The sequence below is a fragment of the Podarcis liolepis genome, assembly GCF_965112155.1.
Source record: "Podarcis liolepis genome assembly, chromosome: 2".
Lineage (NCBI taxonomy): Eukaryota > Metazoa > Chordata > Lepidosauria > Squamata > Lacertidae > Podarcis > Podarcis liolepis.
In genome coordinates this window covers 55,731,477-55,754,250 of record NC_139555.1, presented here as the reverse complement: position 1 = coordinate 55,754,250, position 22,774 = coordinate 55,731,477, and the positions used below count along the sequence as shown (strand labels likewise).

Sequence of the window (22,774 nt, the reverse complement as noted above, 5' to 3'; positions counted from 1 at the left end):
ACATGAGGTCAGTCAGGTGCATTTCTTCTTCTTCGTGTAGCTGCATGAACTACAACCTTGGGTCACCAAGCAATCCTTGTTGTTTTTTTGACCTGCTTAACTAGATGTGGGTGGGGTGGGAGAGCAGCCTTGCCACTTCCAACTGCAATTTAAAAGTTGCAACTTGTTGAAGTCCCCCAAGCGAGAACATTGTGCCAAATATAGAACAGGACATTAAAGTTGTATTACTGTAGCTGGCATGCAAGATGTCACAGCCATTTGAATAGCTGAAGTTTGACGGGCATCTTGTGTCACGGGAACAGGCTCCTACAGGGAAACAATGTGAAATAAAAGAGCCTTGTGGTCTTATTTCAATGCCTCTTGGGTAATGTGTCACTTCTGTTCATCACAGGGGCAACTAGGCATCCTAAATCTGCCTCTTGGATGCCGATGCGATAAAGAGTCAAACAGCAGCAGCGTGGGTTGGATTTAAACTGGTGGCCTGAAATAAAAAGGGACACCATTCTCCAGTCCACTGAGATGAGGCAGGAAGTGGAATCTACCTGTTCACTTCTGTCCTGAAATCTGAAACTCATTACAAAGCTGAAATTCGGGCCAAGTAAACAAGAGCTAGTGAAAAAGCCAGACCTAAGTTTCTATTGTGCCTGGGCCAAGTTTCTGGTGCCAGGAGGTGGATTTATGGGTTACAGGCTGAAATGTAGAAGCTTTGCATGTGTAGAGCACAAGTGGGATTTATTTATTTAATCCCCCAGAAAGGGAAAAAGACAACTACGGCAATCAAGCGCCTTTCTTCAAGCCAAATGTAAGACAATCCAGCCACCACCATGGCTAGGTTTTGTTGTTAAGAGTGGTTGGTTTTGTCATCTTTGCCAAAGCCCAATATGAGGTCTTTATTTCATCGGTATCAGCTTCAAAACAGGTGTCAATCAATAACCCAGATGTGAGGCTCCACTAATAGAATTCTATTTGAAACCCTGCCTGCCAGGACGTACACCCAATTAATGTCCCTAGCAGATGGTCCCTCAGTAGACCTACAAAGCTCCTCTTCTGTTCTTAGGTGCCAGGTTCCTATAAAAAAAGGTAAGGTAAAGGACCCCTGGACAGTTAAGTCCAGTCAAAGGCGACTATGGGGTTGCGGTGCTCATCTCGCTTTCAGGCCAAAGGAGACAGCATTTGTCCTCAGACAGCTTTCCAAGTCATGTGGCCAGCATGACTAAACCACTTCTGGCACAACAGAACACTGTGACAGAAACCAGAGCGCACGGAAATGTTGTTTCTCTTCCCGCCACAGCGGTACCTATTTATCTACTTGCACTGGTGTGCTTTTGTACTGCTAGGTTGGCAGGAGCTGGGACAGAGCACGACAGGGTGAGCTCCCATTGCCAGGTTCCTTTACTTTCTTATTGGCATCCCAGGCATGACTGTAACTAACAAATTATATGAGGCTCTTCTTGAGGGTGCACCGGTGAAATTTCTCTATTGGAAAACATGCACACCAAACCAAAAAACTCCAGCTGTTTTCAGATATTGAAAAGGTACAGCTGCTTTCAGAATTTGGATCATAGTGAAATTTGCATTCCACAAGGAGAGTTTGACCGGCAACGAAGTGATGCATGGTGGAATACAGATGTCTAGCTTTGTAGTTAATAGATCCACCATATGCAAAAACAATAAATAAAAACTGTTCATGAATTGCAGCCTGCAGTGAGCTGCTACTTAAAATGGCCTTCTAATAATAGTGTAAGAAGAAGCTGGGAGAGTTTGGGCACATGCAAATTGGACATTTGCCACCATGAAGAAAGTGTACACCCTTTGTGGATTAAACCAAAATATGAAGAGCATGAGCTCAGTTCACTTTTAATTGGAAGGCTCCTTAAAGGTACAAATCCCCTAGTAATGCAGAACATGTGCCTGCTGCAAATATGAGGCAGGAGGATGGAATGATCTCTTTTTTGGTGCTACAAAACAAACATTCCTGGTGGAAACTGAGCTCTGAGTGTTTGAAATTCTTACTTGGCATGCAGTTCATCCATTTAGGCTTTCTTATACCACCATGGAGTTGATGGCTACCGCAGAAGGGTAACATGATTTGGATGGGCCTCTTTAACAAATTAAAAATGGGCACTTTTTTAATGATTGTTGTTCTTTTTTAAGGAAAAGGCATACTTTAAAGACAGTGGACACAGGACAATAAATTTTTGTGGCAGGGTTGTTGGCCAGCATTCCTATTTATTCTGAATGCCAGAGTCAATGAGGAAGAAAGCATCATTGTAGCTTTAGCTGTTGTTTGCCAGGAAAAAATGGAATATAAAGCATGATCATGCTGACGGGTTGATGAACGGATTTCTAGACAAAAGTAAAAGGGGACCTTACTAAAAGCTAGATCTGAATTGTTGGAGCCAAGCCCACATTTTATTGAATCTTATGAACCAATGAAAGAGATGCTCACTCAGCAAACCTTTCAGCATAAACTTCAGCAGAAGTTCCAGTGTATGCATGAATCTCCCAGATATTCAAAGGATTCACCATTCATTTTTCAGTGGAACATGTAAAAGGCAACTTTGTGGTTGGTTGTGTTCCAAGGAGTAAACATTGCAGAAAATGAACCAATGCTCATTTGTATCAAGTGACAATTTATCTGTAATAAAGCTGAGCCCTTGTGTAAAAATCCTGTTCATCCCTTAAGTCAATGCAAGTTTTACTATTAAAGTGGACAGCAGTATAGTTTCACCCTGTGTGGTCACTCCAGTTTGCCCTCCTTTGGGCAATCCAGCTTTTCCCCAGATGTGGGAGTTATTTATAAAATACCAGAACAGCATTTATTTACATTTTCATGTATACAAAGAGTACATTAACATTCCACAGTGTTTATTATTTAAAAGCCTTTTGGAGGCCTCTGAAGCCAAAGGGCATCTTTCAGGGATGTCTGCAGACATGAGACCCACCCACAGTTGCAGTTACTTAATTTCCCGCATGCCACTTACCCACACTGAACAAGAAGTCTGCGTTGACCCTCTCTGATCTCACTGCACAAATGGTGATGAAAGGTGGGCAAGGAGTGCTGACAACAGAACAATTTAAATCAGAACTATGCAGCCTTCCTTTGCCACACACATTGCCAATGTCATCTGAAATCAAGTAGGGTTTTTAGTGAAGGGAAAAGGAGACACAAAGCAAAATGACACATTCTTGTTTGTTTCCTGACATGCAGATGAAGATACGATCAAAATACATCTGTTCTGCTGGCCTCAGAAGAACTACATGAATTTTAATTACCTGACAATAGTACCTCAAACTTAACGGAGAAACAAATAAAGACTCATTCATATCTTGGTTTATTAAACAGAGATATGATCATCTAAAAGCAGCCATTAGGTTCCCAATTCTGGCACAAGAAGTATTCTTCAACTTTCTACTCTTAAAGCAGGAGATGACAATGTCACTGGCATAACTTCATTTGCCCTGGATGAGGCCACATACAAAGAGCAGGAGTACCTGCAACACATTTGCTGTTGCTTCAGATACAGATGGTGAGAAGATGTTGTGTCCCACAACCCCTCTAACATGCATGTTAAAGGCTAGGGGGACCACTTGCGAGCAGAGGACCATAATCCTTGCCATGGTTCAGACCAGGGTTAGTAGTCCTCAAAAGCATCCTATATTCCTGGCCAGCCACAGACCAAACTACACATTACACAGGAGATCCATGCTTCTTACACAAGCTCCATGATCATTATTGATGGAGGTACCAATGTTTTGTTTTTTTACTTAAAAGCAGCTGTGCATGGGGTGGGGGTGGGGGTTCAAATTTGATTGGAGTTGTGGTGCTTAACCTTTTCTCCCTAAATCACACACACCCTCCTTAAATTAGATTATTTCATTATTTAGGTTGGGAAATTATACAGCATCCACCTCCTAACCCCCAGCTCCAGTCGAATTTGGAGGCAGCCTGCCAGTTGCTTTTTAATAAAAATAAAACACTGATCAAGTCAATCATGGACCTTTCACTTGATTTCAAAGTTTGGCCATTACTTCTTCTATACTCTGTATATAACCTTATATACCGACCTTCAGTCAAATGGTTCCCAGAGCAGCTCACAACAAAATACATACAAAATCAGAAACAAAATGATAAAATCAGAAGAAAGAAACTTAGAAAGAAACCAGCAATTAAAAATAGCAGATGAAAGCAGATAAAACTCAGAGGCACAGGTCAAATCTGTGTCCAGGGCAGCTGTTTACCAGTTTACCAGCTCCATCTGGTACGTAGGCTGAGACCCTATCTGCCTGCGGACTGTCTCGCCAGAGTGGTGCATGCTCTGGTTATCTCACGCTTGGACTACTGCAACACGCTCTATGTGGGGCTACCTTTGAAGGTGACCCGGAAACTGCAATTAATCCAGAATGCGGCAGCTAGACTGGTGACTGGGAGTGGCCGCCGGGACCACATAACACCGGTTCTGAGAGATCTGCATTGGTTCCCAGTACATTTCCAAGCACAATTCGAAGTGTTGGTGCTGACCTTTAAAGCCCTAAACGGCCTCGGTCCAGTATACCTGAAGGAGCGTCTCTACCCCCATCGTTCTGCCCGGACTCTGAGGTCCAGCACCGAGGGCCTTCTGGCGGTTCCCTCATTGCGAGAAGCAAAGCTACAGGGAACCAGGCAGAGGGCCTTCTCGGTAGTGGCACCCGCCCTGTGGAACGCCCTCCCACGAGATGTCAAAGCGATAAACAACTACTTGACATTCAGAAGACATCTTAAGGCAGCCCTGTTCAGGGAAGTTTTTAACGTGTGATATTTTAGTGTATTTTTGGTTTCTATGGAAGCCGCCCAGGGTGGCTGGGAAGGCCCAGCCAGATGGGCGGGATATAAATAATAAATTTATTAATTATTAATTATTATTATTATTATTATTATTATTATTATTATTATTATTAACAACTTTAAAAGCCTGGGAAATTTGCACTTCTCTGAATTTTTCAATGAAAAGTTCTCCAACTCACACCCCTCCCCCTCAGTACAATGAAGCATATATTACGAAAAAGTGCACACACACAAAAATGCTCATACTAGTAAAACATAATGTACACAAATGCACTATGTTAGAATAACTTGCAATTATGTGTGTAGCCAGCAAAATTGTCTGCAAAAACGCATACGAATTTGAATGCTAACTTAAAAAACAACAACAGACTGATGTGGAAATGGGTAGAATTAAACTTAAGAATGGAAAAACAAGGAATTGGTAGAAACCGAAATCGACAGATTTGTCTATCCTTAGCAGGCATGCAAGTCTCCTTGGTTACAGTCTCCCCAACAATGGTGATATCTATTTCAATTAAAATCATAGTAATTATTTCTAAATGTGCATCTTTACATATAAATTAGCATATGTTCACTTTATGCATCCCTGTGACTTCTTTTGTTCTCCATTTTTGACAGTGCGTAATTTGGTCCCATCTCCCTCTTCCTTCTGTATACCCATTAATCTGTTCTATGAGTTCTCCCTGCCCCCTCTAGCAGATCGTGGAGGCATAGGGCACACCAGAGGAGTGGGGGAAATTTCTATTTCACAAGCAGAAATCGTTATATTAATGGGTAGTTTAATGCCATCCCAGGTCCCATATTAAAATAATTTTATCAACCAGTTAATGAGCTGATTTTCGGTCTGCATTCCAGGGCAGAAATGCCTCTGCTTCAACCTGTTTAACCTTTGATGATGATGCATTGCTACTGCTATAGCTGTGGTGGGTATTTTTAACCTTTCATAACAAATGCACTTAAAAATACACTGCTTTTGCAGTTTAATATTTAATATATCCAAAAGTGGGCCTCTAAAGCTTTCTCAGACTCTCAATCATTACTGAAATAGCATCCTTGTTAGAAGCCCATACCTCCTATACAAAGTTTCTAACTGAGACCAATATCTTATCTGATGCAATTTAACAATTTTGGTTGTAGAACTTTTTCCAACCATAGTAAAGTCAGTAAAACCTTGAGAATTATAGACTTTGACTGGCTGATTCCTATTATTCCTCTTATGAGTATTTTGTTTTTATATTCAGTGTTTTATTGCAGTGTTGTATATAGTGTTATGTATTGTTTAACTTATGTATTACTGTTTGCCACCTTGTCAAAAGAAAATCTAAAAAGCAGGATATAAATTTATTGACTAGAATTTTTTAAAATAAAATTTCTCCTTGAGTTTATGCATCTTTAGTTTAGTGAAACAGGATTAATTTTAGCCATTAATCCCCAAAAAATCTTTCGAATGGGTTTGTATGGTATTTTTGTATGGTATTTCCACTTGAAAGCAGAACTACATTAAGTGAAATAGGTGGTTTTTGAATATGATTGAAATGTTCTTAATATTTTTTTTAAAAAGCGATTATTACATATCTGTTTTAAGTTTCCTGGCAATGATCACGCAACACAGTCACAGATTAAGTCAGCTAGCCTATGTATGCCAACTAGGGGATAAGACCTATTGGACATAATGGAATTTACTTCTGAGTAAATATGCAAAGGACTGAACAGCAAATCTCTCATTTTCATTACTGAGTTTAGCCATTTTACACAAATGTCTCAAAGAAACGCACAAATATTAGTAAAATATACAATACAACATATTTAAAACCAACATGCAACACAAGCTAATCAAATCAGAAAAACAATCCTTCCACACACAACTCAGCTCTAACTCCCAGAAAAAGCCCCCAAAGAAGGGAATACCACTAGCTGTTGCAAACAAAAATTAACAAATACATACCTAGGGAGCAAGAAATAGATTTGCTTGACACTGAAAATTTGTCAGTGTTGGCACCAGGAATACCTGGGGAGAGCATTCCAAAGACAGGGGGCCACTACTAACAAGACGCACAGTCTTCTCACTGCCCTCTGAACCCTCGCTGGCTGGAAGCATACAGAGAAGCACCTGTAATGCTGACCACAGGATCCAGGCAGGCTCATATGCAGAAAAGTTTCCCACAAGGCACAAAGAACCTGAGCCACACAAGGTTTTATAGGTTGACACCAGCCCCTTGAATTGGACCCAGAAACAAATTAGCAGCCAGCGCAGTACTGGATTTATGCATTTGGACTGTGTGATTCCTTTCAATAATCTGGCTGCTGAATTCTGCACAACCTGCAGTTGCAGGCCCCCTAAAACGTTGTAGTAATCCTGTGGTGAGGTTACCAGGGCATAGATCACTGAAGACATGTTATCCTCATCTAGATAGGGTTGCACTTGGGCTACTAGCCAAAGCTGGTAGAAGGCACTGTTATTCTGCTATAACCTGCTTTTCTCAAAGCAGCTATGAGACTCCTGTATAGGGCCGGCCCACCCATGAGGCAAGGTAAGGCAACTGCCTCAGGCAGCAGGGTCTACTGGGGTAGCAGATCCAAATGTAGATCTTTATTCAGTGCCAGCTGATTCAAGAGGCAAGGTAATAGCCTCTGGAGGCAGAATTCACAGGGGCAGCAGATCCCAATGCCAATCTTTCTCCTCCCTCCCCCTTGTTCCTGAGGTAGATCTCCCCTCACTCCTTCTTCCTGGTGAGGAGGGGGGGGTGCCATTTGGGAGTCCACCTCAGGTGCCAAAATGTCTTGGGCCAGCCCTGCTCCTATATGTAGGCTTTCAGCCGATGTGGATATTTCTTTCGTTTCAAAATTGTGCAAAAGTTTACACAATCTCGAATTGCCAGCCTTTATTCCCTGAAGTTTTTAGTCGAGACGGAGTAGCTGTTTCTACACAGCTCTGCTTATTTCCTTGGCAGCAGCAGGAGAGAATCCCATTAATGGATCCCTGCACCACACAGCCGTAATGGAAAAGGTAACTGCTGCCCTTGCAATTGTTACAAATGCTTTGCGAATGAATAATAAAGCTTCCATTTAGCTTCCAACTGGTGCATATTGAGGGAAATGTGGCAAATCTGATGGCTGCAGCCCTGTACTGACTCTTAAATGATCCTACCGCAGTCAGTAAAACATCTCTGGAATGAATTAATCCAGGTATGGGGCCAAAGTGGTTCTGAATTTTAGCCTAGCTCATTCTAAATTAATAAAGGACTCTTACTCTAGACGAGATATAATCTTACTATATAAGGCTAGCACAGACGACATTGCAAGTTATTTTTTTTTTACTTTTATTCTAATTCTATAAAAGCAAGTCAGCTATAGCTCCAATACAAATACAAAATACCCCACAGAATTTCAATGCATTCTTCATCATTTTCACCTCCATTTTCCTGAGGTTTCAAACAAGAACACAACTTCCTTGCACTGCTAACATTTTTTTCACATTAAAAAAAATGCAACAAACTGGGTTCAAATGGTCAGTTACACATTTTGCGTCCTGAAGTACCACATCACTGAACTCTAAACTGTGTAAGAAGAAAACAGAATGCCTTTCTCAATCTCCCACTGGCAGTTTCAAATCCACCTTCCTCTATAAATCCCATTCACCTTCCTTAATGATTTATTGCCTCCAGATGTGTACACGCATAACCAGGAATCAGAACCAATCAATATAATGTCTATACCATATGTCATCTCTCTCCCCGACCGAATTTGTCATTTCTAAAGATAGGCTGTCAAGTGAACCCTTGACAAAAACCAGTCGTAATTACCTGCTTGCCATCATTTGGTGCTGCCTCTGTTTTAACTGTACTTCCCAAGCTGTTGGCTGAAAGAGATCGAGGTTTTGACAGACAGCATTGTTTCCCTTGGAGTGCTGGCAAGTAGCAAAATGTTGCTGTTATTCCTTTAACTCTCTTCCCACACAGGAGTGCAATTTCCGAAAGCACAGTGAGAGAGGACTCCGCTTCTTTTGAGTTTTCTTTGGTTCCCCTAGCTACTTTTAGATCATAAAGGTAATTGGAAGGGTTCCCTGTCCAATCATGGGAAAGTAGGTGGGGCTAGAATAATGAACCTGAAACTCTGGCTTCAGAGTAAAAGCGTTCCAGCCTGACCCAGATCTCCTCATGCAAAAGAGAAAAGGGAAAGCACCCGCCAGCACTGGACAAAAGGATAAACTGGGGGATTTACGCCACTGATTACAGTCCAGCTCAAGGCTCAGTTAGTAACTAGAATCTTTTAAGGTATTGAAACAGCACACAGGGCAGCTGCACATTCATAATGCTCTCTGCTTCTAGTATAGACCTCACATGACTCATTTGTTTCTGAGGGAAAAGAGTCTTTTATTACTTCCTTGTTTATTCTTTTCTCTCTCTCTACTTGCCAGACATTAGCAACATTTTGATAGGAATGTTTCCAGCTCTTTGTAAGGAATATATTTGGAGCGCAGAGGCACAAGTTAGGCTTTTCTAAAGAGGATGGCCAGTTAATGGTTGCTTTCCTAATTATGGTGTTTGTTCACAAAAGTACCCCTGGAAATTATATGCACGAGGAAAATCATGGTGTATCAAGAATTCATACTCCTATCTACGCAGGTGTCCGACAGGTATGTATTTGAATTCAGTGGTCCAGAATTAAGACAGTAAAAAGCGAAACTCCAAGGTATAAATAACTACTGGGAGGGGCTGCAGCTGTGCAGTAGCAATTGCACTGCAGGTGTGAGACCTCAAGTTCAACCTCAGCAGATCCAGCAAAAAGTTTTCATGCAACAGAGCTTGGAATAAGGTCTTCCTGAGATTTTGGAGAGGCGCTGCCAGCCCAGGTAGGCAATAATGAACCAGATGGATCATTAGCCTGTCTTATAAACAATTTGCTTTGTATTCTTTTCATGGGTGTAGCTTTTGGGATTGTTCTCACAAACAAAAATCGTAATATTCTAGAGACAGAATAAGAACCAGATTTACCTATATCTCTTTAGCAGAAAAACCTCCCAGCTTACTCAAAACACAGGTATATTCACATTAAGCTATGGATGATGAACTCTTGAAACCCATGGGCCTCATTTGGATTTTGCTCCATAAGGTATGAATAAAGCTGATTGGAGATGTACCTGGATGGATACAGCTAGGAGCTGTACCAATCACTGCTTCTCTGCTGTAAGATACAAGTGGAATTGCAATTGACTTTCCACACTTCGGAATGGGGCATAGCACTTTTTTGGGGGGTGTACAAACTCCCTCCACTGCACACCAATTTCTAAATTCTATTCTTTAATTTGCATGAATATGCTTATTTAAATTACAATTTTGTGATTACTTTCAGGACGTCAAAAATTATTAGAGTGCATTTTAGGGCAAATTTCATACACGGGGTGGGGTGTGAATTAATATATTGCTAAAATGGCAGCAGCCAAAAAGGTAGTGAAGGTTATTATAGTCATTCCACCCCACCCCCCACTTGAAAATGCCAATGATATTTCATTTCAGCAATATTGCACAAATATTTCCTTTAAAAATATAGGTGGAGACATTATAGCTCTAATTAAAAGACTGAATTTAAAAATAAGCATGATAATAAAATGGCGCCCAGCCTGTGAAGGTGCACAGAAATGGCAATAGGTTCACCCTGCCTGATATCTCTCTGCACATGTCAGAAACATGTCTCTTAGAAGGGTTGGAGGGGTAGTCTAAAGCAATCTAAAGCAGCAGAGAGAGTGACTGTTCCATCTGGGGGGGGGGGGAGTCAGATTTGACAAGTCTTTTTGGAAGGCAGTCTGAGAAAGGATGGAAGCAGCGTAGGAAAACACAGGACCACAACAATTTGATGATGCCATCATATGGATGCCCCATAAAAGTGGAAAGCATGACAATGACACACTAAATACTTACAATCTTAGGCATGTCTACTCAGTTCAGTGGGACTTACACTTGGGTAAATGGGTATAGGACTGAGCCTAAGGCACCCTGAGAAAGAGCTTTCATGTGAATCTCACATTTGTACTTGAGAACTGATGTATTACAAGAATCGGATAATATTTAACCAAGCTGCAGAACAAGTCTTTGACTTGGTATAAAAGGTGCTTGGGAAAAATGTATTTCCTCCTGTAGAGAGGCTGACAATGTAGTAAATACTTCTACTGATAAGAAAGTATGTGAAGTTAAAGGAGGGGGGTAGTTCTGACTAAGCAAGATGTCTAAACTCTAACTTTTTAATCAGGTGTGTTTAACAAGAGGGTGGAGCTAAATATATCCCACTTCACCACATACTAAATCAGGCTGGAGACCCTCAAGCCCAGTGCCAATTGCAGCCCTCCAGGCTTCTGTCTGGCCCTCACAACTCTCCCCTGACTGCACCCTTCTCCCCAGGCCGTATCTCTCACTGGTTCTGCTCTGTGGGCTTTTATGTGACCAAAATGCATCCTTGGAGTATGATTATCCACTTGCTTGCTTGGGTGGGTAATGGAGAGATGTGTACATGAATAGACTTCTGACATTTGTAGGGGTGATCTGTAGCCTCTTGTACAGAGTCATGTCCATTACTCCACTCCTGCACATTTAGAGGTATCCTAAAACACAACATCACTGTAGTGCACAATTGAAAAGCACGTTGTCCTAAGGACACACTGAACACCCTACCTATCCATTAGGTCATTTTTATCATTCATAAAATTGTATCTAGTTTAATATTTTCATACTGCTTTTCTGCCAAAACACAACCAATACATTTTTCTACAATAGCGCAAATTACATCAAATAATATGATAAACTTTAAAGCCTTAAAACAGACGACAACAACAAAAACAACATTAACAGAGTGAGGTAATATTATTATTATTATTATTATTATTATTATTATTATTATTATTATTATTTATACCCCGCCCATCTGGCTGAGTTTCCCCAGCCACTCTGGGCGGCTCCCAATCAGTGTTAAAAACAGTACAGCATTACATATTAAAAACTTCCCTGAACAGGGCTGCCTTAAGATCTCTTCTGAATGTCAGGTAATTATTTATCTCTTTGACATCTGATGGGAGGGCATTCCACAGGGCGGGCGCCACTACCGAGAAGGCCCTCTGCCTGGTTCCCTGTAGCCTCACTTCTCGCAATGAGGGAACCACCAGAAGGCCCTCGGTGCTAGATCTCAGTGTCCGGGCTGAACGATGGGGGTGGAGACGCTCCTTCAGGTATACAGGACCGAGGCCGTTTAGGGCTTTAAAGGTCAGCACCAACACTTCGAATTGTGCTTGGAAATGTACTGGGAGCCAATGCAGATCTCTCAGAACCGGTGTTATGTGGTCCCGGCGGCCACTCCCAGTCACCAGTCTAGCTGCCGCATTCTGGATTAATTGCAGTTTCCAGGTCACCTTCAAAGGTAGCCCCACGTAGAGCGCGTTGCAGTAGTCCAAGCCTGAGATAACCAGAGCATGCACCACTCTGGTGAGACAGTTCGCGGGCAGGTAGGGTCTTAGCCTGCGTACCAGGTGGAGCTGGTAGACAGCTGCCCTGGACACAGAGTTAACCTGCGCCTCCATGGACAGCTGTGAGTCCAAAATGACTCCCAGGCTGCGCACCTGGTCCTTCAGGGGCACAGTTACCCCATTCAAGACCAGGGAATCCCCCACACCAACCCGCTCCCTGTCCCCCCAAAACAGTACTTCTGTCTTGTCAGGATTCAACCTCAATCTGTTAGCCGCCATCCATCCTCCAACCTTATCTGGAAGCATGTCTCAATGAACTCCATGGGACATATTTCTGAACTGACAGGTATAAGATTGCACTGTAAAACACAGTTAATACTTTTAAAGCTGAGTGGAATAAATGGAGTATCTGCCTCCAGTTTAAAAAGGAGGAAGTCTGGCAGAGCTTCACAAGCAAGCAGCTCCATAAACCTTATCAGGGGTCAGCAAAATTTTTCAGCAGGTGGCCTGTCCACTGTCCCTCAGACCTTGTGGGGGCCGGACGGTATTTTGGAAAAATATATATGAATGAATTCCTATGCTCCACAAATAACCCAAAGATGCATTTTAAATAAAAGCACACATTCTACTCATGTAAAAACACCAGGCAGGTCTCACAAATAACCCAGAGATGCTTTTTAAATAAAAGGACACATTCTACTCATGTAAAAACACGCTGATTCCCGAACCATCCACGGGCCGGATTTAGAAGGCGATTGGGCCAGATCTGGCCCCCAGGCCTTAGTTTGCCTACCCATGCCTGACATCAACACTGAAAAAGCTCTGATTTAAAAGAGCCTTGCAGCCTTAGGTTACTCGTAGCCACTGTGTTAAGGGTAATACCAAACACAGAATATAAAAATCCACATTTTAAAAAATAATTTTAAAAAATTGTGTAGTGCACTAAACAAATTAAATAAGGGGCTGATGCTGGTGAGTGCACCCAGTGAGTTTTCTAGGTTGATGTGAAAATACAGAGTAAGCTATGATGTACAGTTTCATACATTTTGAGAAGCAGTGAGGTTACTATAACATCCTAAACACTTCGCCCATAGGGCCAAAAAGTGTGGTTGCATTTGCCAATAGATGCATACCCTCTCTTAATATAAACATTTGCAAGGACACCAGCAAGTGGACTGGGTTATACATTTTAATCTCTGGATTTGATTAGAACCATGGCCTATGTTTATATATTTTAATCTTTGGATTTTATTATCTTTCCATTGCGGTTTGAGGATTTAACTAATACCTGCCACCCTCCTAGAACAACCTCTAATGTCAGTATAATGCTGTATGGTTCAAAGAATACAGCTTGAGAACTTTTGTCTAAAGATTTTGGAACTACAGATCATCTTTCTAAATCAAATCCTCACGTAGGACATGCCCCAATTTTCCTTGTAGTAATGGGCATCTTTGCAGCCACAATCACAATCTGTCTGTCCCCACTAGACTTCTCCACTGAGCTGCATATGACTCGAAGTTGCAGGAAGGAATGTTTTGTGATAAGAATCAAACCTTCACCAGTCAATGAGCATTACAGCAAGCAGGCTCTGCTGACAGCCTGGCATATGAATGGACTGTTTCTTGTCTAGGGAGAGCTCAGCAAATCACTGGCTTAAGTGGCTCAGAATTTGTCTCAAAGGAAAGGATGCAACAGGTGGCATTATCACTGCTAACCTTGCCTGCCCCCACTTTCTTACCTGTTGCAACAGTGTCTTTTGGTTCTTGCATAGGGCACACTTATGACCCTTCTTAAGTGCCCTAACAAGAAAGTAAATTACTGCCTTGCGCAGATTGCCCATAAAGCCTTGCAGTTAGGAGGGGGGGAAATGAAAAGCTACTTTTGCAACAGTGCCATTCCCTTTCATTAGCAAAAGAAAGCAGATCTCATGAGGTCTGTGGAATGTTAAGGAATGCAGTAACTAATGGGAAGGAAAGCGCTCAAGAGATATGTTTGCAGCAGTTTGAATTTTCATAAGACGACCCTGTGAACTAGTATTTCAGAGGGTTACCTATGAAGAGAAAGAAAATGTGGGAGGTGGGGGGCAGCAAGTTCCACTCTCTTTAACAAATTCAAAAAGGTAGAGCTAAAGAAAAACGCTCAATTCTGGGTTACCGAAACATAAAAATAAAATTTTAATATTCTAATAGATAAAATATATGCTACAGATAAATATTTGGCCAATGCAAAAGGCCAAAAGAAGTGCAGAAGTTCCTCATCTCACCTCGTTGCTTTAGGGATCCCTTAGGCTGTGATTGGTTTAGAGCCATAGACATCCCTTCCTGGGTGTGCATAGCATCAGTCCTGTGTTATCTCGCTATGGAAAGGACAGGGACACACTGCTTCCCTGCAGTCTAGATCTGCCTGGCACGGCTCGTTCACACTTCTGCTGGTCCCGTGCCTAGAAAGCATGAGTCTGAGAGATTTCCCCCTTGCCCTGCTCTTTCCCAAGGAAAGCCCACTCTTTAGCTCTACCTCGGAACAAATGGAAATCTGTAGAAACCTGATCTGTTTATTTCAACTGAGCACTGAAGAGCAGTTTTCCCTTGGCGAAAACCATGGAACAAGAGGAAGAATGGATCAGCCCAGTCTCTCGCCCTCCCCATCTCCATCTGCTCCACGAGACTGACACCCCCTTTGAGTCGCACCAGTCACTTTGCCTTAGGAAAAAAAAGGCTCAGTGAACTTTACTGGCCCACAGCCTGGTCACCAACCTTGCCCTATGCTCAGGCTCCTGACCAACATCTGTAGATAGTTTAGTTAATGGAAACAAATAAGGATGACCAGAGTCTGTTACTATAATCAGTAAAGCTGTTTATCCCTTGATAGCTTTGACTACATAACACAGCACAGTCACTAAGCAATCCAGTAATCGCAGAGACAAAGTTTGTCTCCAGGTTTTCTGGAGTTTCGTATAGTGAGTGTTCGCATACCTGTGTGTATTAGGAAAATTTGGTTTACAATAAGATGCTGGAGGATTTTCAGGAGGATTAAATAATAAAAAAGAACCCAAATTCCCAATGAAACCATGTGGAAATGGGGAGGACTGACTTTAAAATTTGAATAGTGAGAAACTGAAATGGACAGATTCACACATCCCTATACTGAAGCAGAACAGCCATGTTAGGGTAGCAACTATCAACCTTCCAGAAAGCAGAACTGAGGAGAAAAATGTTTGGGTATGAGAAATCGGTCTGATAGCTGTTGTTTTATTACACACAAACTTTCAAATACAGAAGCAATACCCTTTTCCAGGTTTCCTAATTGAATCAGCTGTGAAAAAATCCATAGACAGAAGTTGTTCTGCCACCTTTTTTGGGGGGGGGGGTTACAGGGGCATTCAATTTGCCAAATGTAATCCTGAGCTTAAATTGAAGAAAGTAGGAAAAACCACTGGGCCAGTAAGAGACAATCTAAATCAAATCCCGTATGAATACACAGTGGAAGTGAGGAACAGGTTTAAGGATTTAGATTTGGTGGACAGAGTGCCTGAAGAACTATGGATGGAGGCTCGTAACATTATACAGGAGGCAGCAACGAAAACCATCCCAAGGAAAAGGAAATGCAAGAAAGCAAAGTGGCTGTCCAACGAGGCCTTACAAATAGCGGGGGAGAGAAGGCAAGCAAAATGCGAGGGAGATAGTGTAAGATACAGGAAATTGAATGCAGATTTCCAAAAAATAGCAAGGAGAGACAAGAAGGCCTTCTTAAACGAGCAATGCAAAGAAATAGAGGAAAACAATAGAATGGGGAAAACCAGAGATCTGTTCAAGAAAATTGGAGATATGAAAGGAACATTTCGTACAAAGATTACCATAATAAAAGACAAAAGTGGAAAGGACCTAACAGAAGCAGAAGACATCAAGAAGAGGTGGCAAGAATACACAGAGGAATTATACCAGAAAGAAATGGATGTCTCGTACACCCCAGGTAGTGTGGTTGCTGACCTTGAGCCAGACATCCTGGAGAGTGAAGTCAAATGGGTCTTAGAAAGCACTGCTAATAACAAGGCCAGTGGAAGTGATGATATTCCAGCCGAACTATTTAAAATTTTAAAAGATGATACTGTTAAGGTGCTACACTTAATATGCCAGCAAGTTTGGAAAACTCAGCAGTGGCCAGAGGATTGGAGAAGATCAGTCTATATCCCAATCCCAAAGAAGGGCAGTGCCAAAGAATGCTCCAACTACCGCACATTTGCACTCATTTCACACGCTAGCAAGGTTATGCTTAAAATTCTGCAAGGCAGGCTTAGCTTAAGCAGTATGTGGACCAAGAACTCCCAGAAGTGCAAGCTGGATTTCGAAGGGGCAGAGAAACAAGAGACCAAATTGCAAACATGCGCTGGATTATGGAGAAAGCTAGAGAGTTCCAGAAAGACATCTACTTCTGCTTTTTTGACTATGCAAAAGCCTTTGACTATCGACCACAGCAAACTATGGCAAGTTCTTAAAGAAATAGGAGTGCCTGATCACCTCATCTGTCTCCTTAGAAATCTCTATGTGGGACAAGAAGCTACAGTTAGAACTGGATATGGAACAACTGATTGGTTCAAAATTGGGAAAGAAGTACGACAAGGCTGTATATTGTCTCCCTGCTTATTTAACTTAATATGCAGAATTCATCATGCGAAAGGCTGGACTGGATGAATCCCAAGCTGGAAGGACAGATCCTGAAGCTGAGGTTCCAATACTTTGGCCACCTCATGAGAAGAGAAGACTCCCTGGGAAAGACCCTGATGTTGGGAAAGATGGAGGGCACAAGGAGAAGGGGACAACAGAGGACGAGATAGTTGGATAGTGTTCTCAAAGCTACCAGCATGAGTTTGACCAAACTGCGGGAAGCAGTGGAAGACAGAAGTGCCTGGCATGCTCTGGTTCATGGGGTCACAAAGAGTCGGACACGACTAAACGACTAAACAACAACAACAGTAATTAAGCGATCCCAGAACACGAGTCTCTTTCTTGGAAATGATGCGAGGAGAAACTTAGGAAAGGAGTGACATTTTTATCAAGTTACAACTGACAAGGAAAGGGGGTTATTTTATGTATTATTCTGCTGAAGCAAAACTGGAAGGAGGGAAATGTAAATTAATTCCTGGCTTGTCTTTCAGGGCACAGTGCCCTCACAAGACAACCTATAAAAGGAAATTTTAAAAGTCATAAAACATCAGAAGCACAATAAAAACAACAGATTACTGTTCAAAACCATTAATTTAAACCACCAGCAGCCAAATGCTTTCAAGCATAGCACATTAATGAAATGTGAGCTGGGATAAAAGCATCCTCAAAATTCTCCTGAAAAGCAGCAGTGACAAGGCCATACACATCTCCTTGGGGAGGCAGTTCCAAAGATGGGGTTCTGCCAGTGAAGAGACTCATCACTGGTAGACTGCATGGTCTTACTTAGCAGACCAGAGGGCAGGGTGGGAAGAATAGCTTTTCTCCAGGCTTTTCAAAACAGCTCCCTTCTTTTTCCATTCAGAAATCCTACAGTTGGTACTTACCTGGAACGTGGGTCAAGATGTCAATCCTTGAAGAGCACTTCTGTTGTTAGACTTCATGCAGCACTCTGCACATGGCCCAGGGTATTTTGGGGTAAGTGATAGAGAAATTTAGAAAATGTAATAATAATTCCCAGCAGGTACTTAAATGTCAATGTATTGTCTCCAGGAGAATGCAGTTCCTCATCACCACCACTAGCAAGTCCTTTGTAATTATGCAAGAACAGGGATGTGTTTGTGGGTGTACCTGGGTACCGCGGGTGGTGCTGTGGTCTAAACCACTGAGCCTCTTGGGCTTGCCAGACAGAAAGTCAGCGGTTCAAATCCCCACGACGAGGTGAGCTCCTGTTGCTTTGTGCCAGCTCCTGCCAACCTCGCAGTTCGAAAACACACCAGTGCAAGTAGATAAATAGGTACCACTGTGGCGGGAAGGTAAACGGTGTTTCCATGCGCTCTGGTTTCCGTCATGGTGTTCCGTTGTGCCAGAAGCAGTTTAGTCATGCTGGCCACATGACCCAGAAAGCTGTCTGTGGACAAACGCCGGCTCCCTCGGCCTGAATTGACATGAGTGCTGCAGCCCCACAGTCGCTTTTGACTGGACTTAACTAGGGGATTTGCACCTTTAAGGAGCCTTTCAATTAAAAGTGAACTGAGCTCATGCTCTTCATATTTTGGTTTAATCCACAAAGGGTGTAGACTTTCTTCATGGTGGCAAATGTCCAATTTGCATGTGCCCAAACTCTCCCAGCTTCTTCTTCCACTGTTATTATAAGGCCATTTTAAGTAGCAGCTCACTGCAGGCTGCAATTCATGAACAGTTTTTATTTATTGTTTTTGCATATGGTGGATCTATTAACTACAAAGCTAGACATCTGTATTCCACCCTGCATCACTTCGTTGCCGGTCAAACTCTCCTTGTGGAATGCAAATTTCACTATGTTCCAAATTCTGAAAGCAGCTGTACTTTTTCAAAATCTGAAAACAACTGGAGTTTTTCGGTTTGGTGTGTATGTTTGCCAATGGAGAAATTTCACTGGTGCACCCTCAAGAAGAGCCTCATATAATTTGTTAGTTACAGTCATGCCTGGGATGCCAATAAGAAAGTAAAGGAACCTGGCAATGGGAGCTCACTCTGTCCCAGCTCCTACCAACTTAGCAGTTCAAAAGCACGCCAGTGCAAGTAGATAAATAGGTACTGCTATGGCGGGAAGGGAAATGACATTTCCATGGCTCTGGTTTTTGTCACGGTGCCCCGTTGTGCCAGAAGCGGTTTAGTCATGCTGGCCACATGACTCGGAAAGCTGTCTGAGGACAAATACTGTCTCCCTTGGCCTGAAAGTGAGATGAGCACCGCAACCCCATAGTCTCCTTCGACTAGACTTAACCGTCCAGGGGTCCTTTACCTTTTTACCTTTACCTGGGTAGCATCTGTGAGTAACAGAACTCCCTCTTCTCACGCCCGCTCCATGTTGCAGTCTTTAAAATGTTTTGGGTTTATTTCTGTTTTCAAACATATTTAAAGATCTAATACCACCCTGAAAAATGAAAAGGGGGAGACAAATAAAAAGTGGCGACATTCAATAGAACTACCATTTCTCACTCCTTCACCAGAACAGTACCCTGCCATTTTTAAAAATCTTGTTTCTTCTATTTATCTTTAGGATTCACATTAGTAAAAGAAGAGAAGTGACCCCCCCTTGCTACTGCATCTCCCCCATTTTAAAAAATTGTATATCTGTTACCCTGCAGCAAAGCAATCCAACCTTCAGACGTTACTCAGGCTAACCTACTGGTGGATCTTTGTGAGCACAAGCACTGTATTTACGAACAAAGTGAAAAAAATTCCTGGAAAGTTTCTCCGAAACAAAATAGAGGGTTGGGGAAAATGTTATCTTTGCAACAGAACTACCTTGATGAATTTCTCTGGATCCTCTTTAATAAATGGGTAATTTACAGATATTTGTAATGCATAGGAATATCTAGAAAAGCCCTTAAGGCTGCAGCATCCTTAGAAACACTTTGTATTTGCATTCCAAACTGAATGTTCCTACAGTTACTACAGCGTCCCCTGGTGGCAAGAAAATGCACCTGCACAATGCAGGATCTGTGCTCAGCAGGCTTGGACTAGATGAAGCCCAAGATCCTTCCTAGCTCTATAATTCTGTTACCCCTGCAACGATTAACGCTACATTGGCATAAGTATATTCATATCAACAAACTGCACTGAAGTCATTTATGGCACAATGATCAACAACATAGGCAAAGCTATTTAATGCTAGCACTACAACTATTTTATGTGAAAATCTAATTCTGCCTATATCTTCAGTAACAATGAGGAAGAAATTTGTTTTGTTTTGCAGCTCAGTGCAAACCTATCTATTTATTTCACACCTCCCAAAACAATGCTTAGGCTGAAATACAGTTATTCTTTGAAATTCACATTTCTTGAATTTTGCAATGCAGTTCTCTAATCAAAAACATGTTCAAAAATATTTATACTGAGGGATGATGTTTATAAAATGTGCATATATATATATATATATATATATATATATATATATATATGAAAATAACACACAAAAATGTATAATGTTACAGAAAATTGATTGCAAACATGTATTTTAGTCAAGACCGCATACTGAAATATTTATATTAGGGTACAAAGATTAAAATCCTGATTTTAATAAAACAAAACACACACCTGCAAACTGATAGGGAAATGTGGCAAACTGAATTATAGACAGGAAAAATGAGATAAGCCAAAATTGACAGATTTGTCCAAACCTAATCTGCAGGTCTGCTTCAGAAATCAGTGGTTGAAATCTGTGGTCCCCTCTCACCTGGAGAACTCAAGCAACCTCTTTCAGAGGAGGCACACAAAGAAAAGCTTGCAGATTGTAAAAAATATTATTCAAATTCATTAAAAAAATTAAATAAGGTTTCTGATGACAAACCCAGGGTTAATGTAGATTAATACAGGAAGCAGCAGTCCTTGAAGTATTGGTGTTCTCAGCTGCATAAGGCTTTATGAATCAAAACCAGCTCTTTGCATGGAATGCAGAAGTCAATCAATGGCCAATGCAGTCAGGCCAAAATAAGAGTTATATGCTCAAACCATACTAGTCCCAGTCAACAATCTGGCTGCTGAATTCTGCATTAGCTGCAGCTTCTGAACACCCTTCAAAGGCTGCCCCACATATAATGCGTTCTAACCTAGAGGATACCAGAGGAGAGATAACAGAAGCTAGGCTGTCCCAACTTAGAAAGGGCTTCAGCTGGACCACTAACTGAAGCTGATAGAAGGCACTCCATGCCATGGAGTCTTCTTATGCCCCCATCAACAGCAGTGAATCCAGCAGCACCCCCAAGGTGCACGCCTAATGCTTCAGGGGACTGCAACCCAATCCAGAACGGGCTGAACCCCATTCATTCAGTCTAGGGAACCACCAACTAACAGTGTAACAGTCATATGTGGATTAAGCTTACTGGTTCTCATCTAGTCCATTACCAAAGCCAGAAATCAATTCAGCACACCCTCCATCATTTAAAGGAGAAATGGAGCTACGTGTCATCAGCACATGTAATGACAATGCTGTCTAAATCTGTGCATGACTTCACCTTAATGCACTTTACTTGTGCAAACCTAAATTCCTGGTTTCCAATGGAATCCCTCTCACAAAATGCTGACGGTCTTGAAGCAACCTGATAGTAAGGAATATATATATATATATATATCTCCATAATAAACAGTGCCTAGTCACTTCTGAGAGAGAAGTTAAAGTTAATGTGGCTCACTTCTGATTGGACAGATATAAATTCAAGCTGCACAGCTCCAATCCTGGTTTGTTTGTTTTTAATACTTTCACTGTGCTTCTACTCAGTGCTTTTCTCCCTAGAAAAATAGGTGCCGGTACTCACCATGAAGTTGTTACGGTAAGTGCCACACTTTTTAACAACAAAAAGAGGTGCCAGTACTGTGTATCCTTGAGTACCCCCTGAAAAAAATACACTGCTTCTACTCATATATTCAAATCAACATTTGATAATGGCTACAAACCAATAAAAACAAACTATGTGGATACTTTCAACAAAGCAGAATAATAAGCAGTCATAAAACCCCCAAACTAATTTGATGCACAATTACCTGCAAGCACCGTAGAACACATTGGGAACTACACTAGAGTAAAGATGACTTTATATGCGGTGGCTTTCTGCTCAAACTTCACAAGAAACCTCTGAAAGTCAAGGGGTCTTCAAGAGCAGCGTCCCATATAGTGGTGCAGTTAAGTAATTTTGGGCTCTGAACTGAATTGTATCACAGTTTCCCCCCAACCCCTAAGATGTGAATGAATGCACCTTATTTTGAAATGTAGCAAACCAGCACACACATACTTGAGAAGCCCTCGCGCTCATTCTGCTGATGAAGCCTGGGATTTCTGCCTCAAAGTCCCTCCCCCAACACATATCTGAAACCCAATCAACGTTATATGGATTAGTCAAGATTTTCTTCATTCCGGGTCAGAGAAATCTCTTTGATGACATCCTCCTGGCATTTATTTTGGTTTAAACATGCTTAGTTGATTTAAAAAAAAAGGTGTAGTTTCACTGGCCCATTATTACAGGCAGTATTAATCCCTAAAATTTTAAGAATTAAAAAACGGGCTACTTTCCTGATTCCTTTTTATCCCTTTGGCTGAAAAGCAAAATCAAATAGTTAAGACCCGTTGGCTTTCCAACCTCTCTCACGTTTCATGATGTCCTACACATCTCATTCTCTTGGAAGATGATGGGGTAAAATTCAGATCAAAGACCAGCAACCATATGTGACTGTGTTGTGCACAACTATACAGTGGTACCTCGGGTTACATACGCTTCAGGTTACATACGCTTCAGTTTACAGACTCCGCTAACCCAGAAATAGTACCTCGGGTTAAGAACTTTGCTTCAGGATGAGAA

The 22,774-nt window shown here is 41.8% G+C and overlaps 2 protein-coding genes across 6 annotated transcripts in view; one reads left to right on the top strand and one right to left on the bottom strand.

Annotated features, from left to right (window-relative positions):
• SHROOM1 (shroom family member 1) overlaps nucleotides 1–9,010 on the bottom strand; it is a 52,923-nt gene extending 43,913 nt beyond the window's left edge. The window contains exons 1-2 of one of the 3 annotated variants that reach the window (XM_083487842.1): nucleotides 8,629–8,803; nucleotides 2,985–3,128 (exon numbers count right to left, since the gene is read on the bottom strand). The gene's annotated coding sequence lies outside the window, so the exon portion shown is untranslated. Of the gene's footprint in view, nucleotides 1–2,984; nucleotides 3,129–8,628 lie in introns of all 3 variants that reach the window. The other 2 variants (XM_083487841.1, XM_083487843.1) reach the window with 2 other exon arrangements.
• GDF9 (growth differentiation factor 9) overlaps nucleotides 1–22,774 on the top strand; it is a 57,939-nt gene that overhangs the window by 30,035 nt on the left and 5,130 nt on the right. Inside the window, exons 1-2 of one of the 3 annotated variants that reach the window (XM_083487910.1) lie at nucleotides 9,262–9,461; nucleotides 17,800–17,912. In XM_083487910.1, coding sequence (XP_083344036.1) covers nucleotides 17,893–17,912 — 20 coding nt within the window. In that variant the 5' untranslated portion in view covers nucleotides 9,262–9,461; nucleotides 17,800–17,892. Of the gene's footprint in view, nucleotides 1–9,261; nucleotides 9,462–9,581; nucleotides 9,678–17,799; nucleotides 17,913–22,774 lie in introns of those variants that run through there. The other 2 variants (XM_083487908.1, XM_083487909.1) reach the window with 2 other exon arrangements.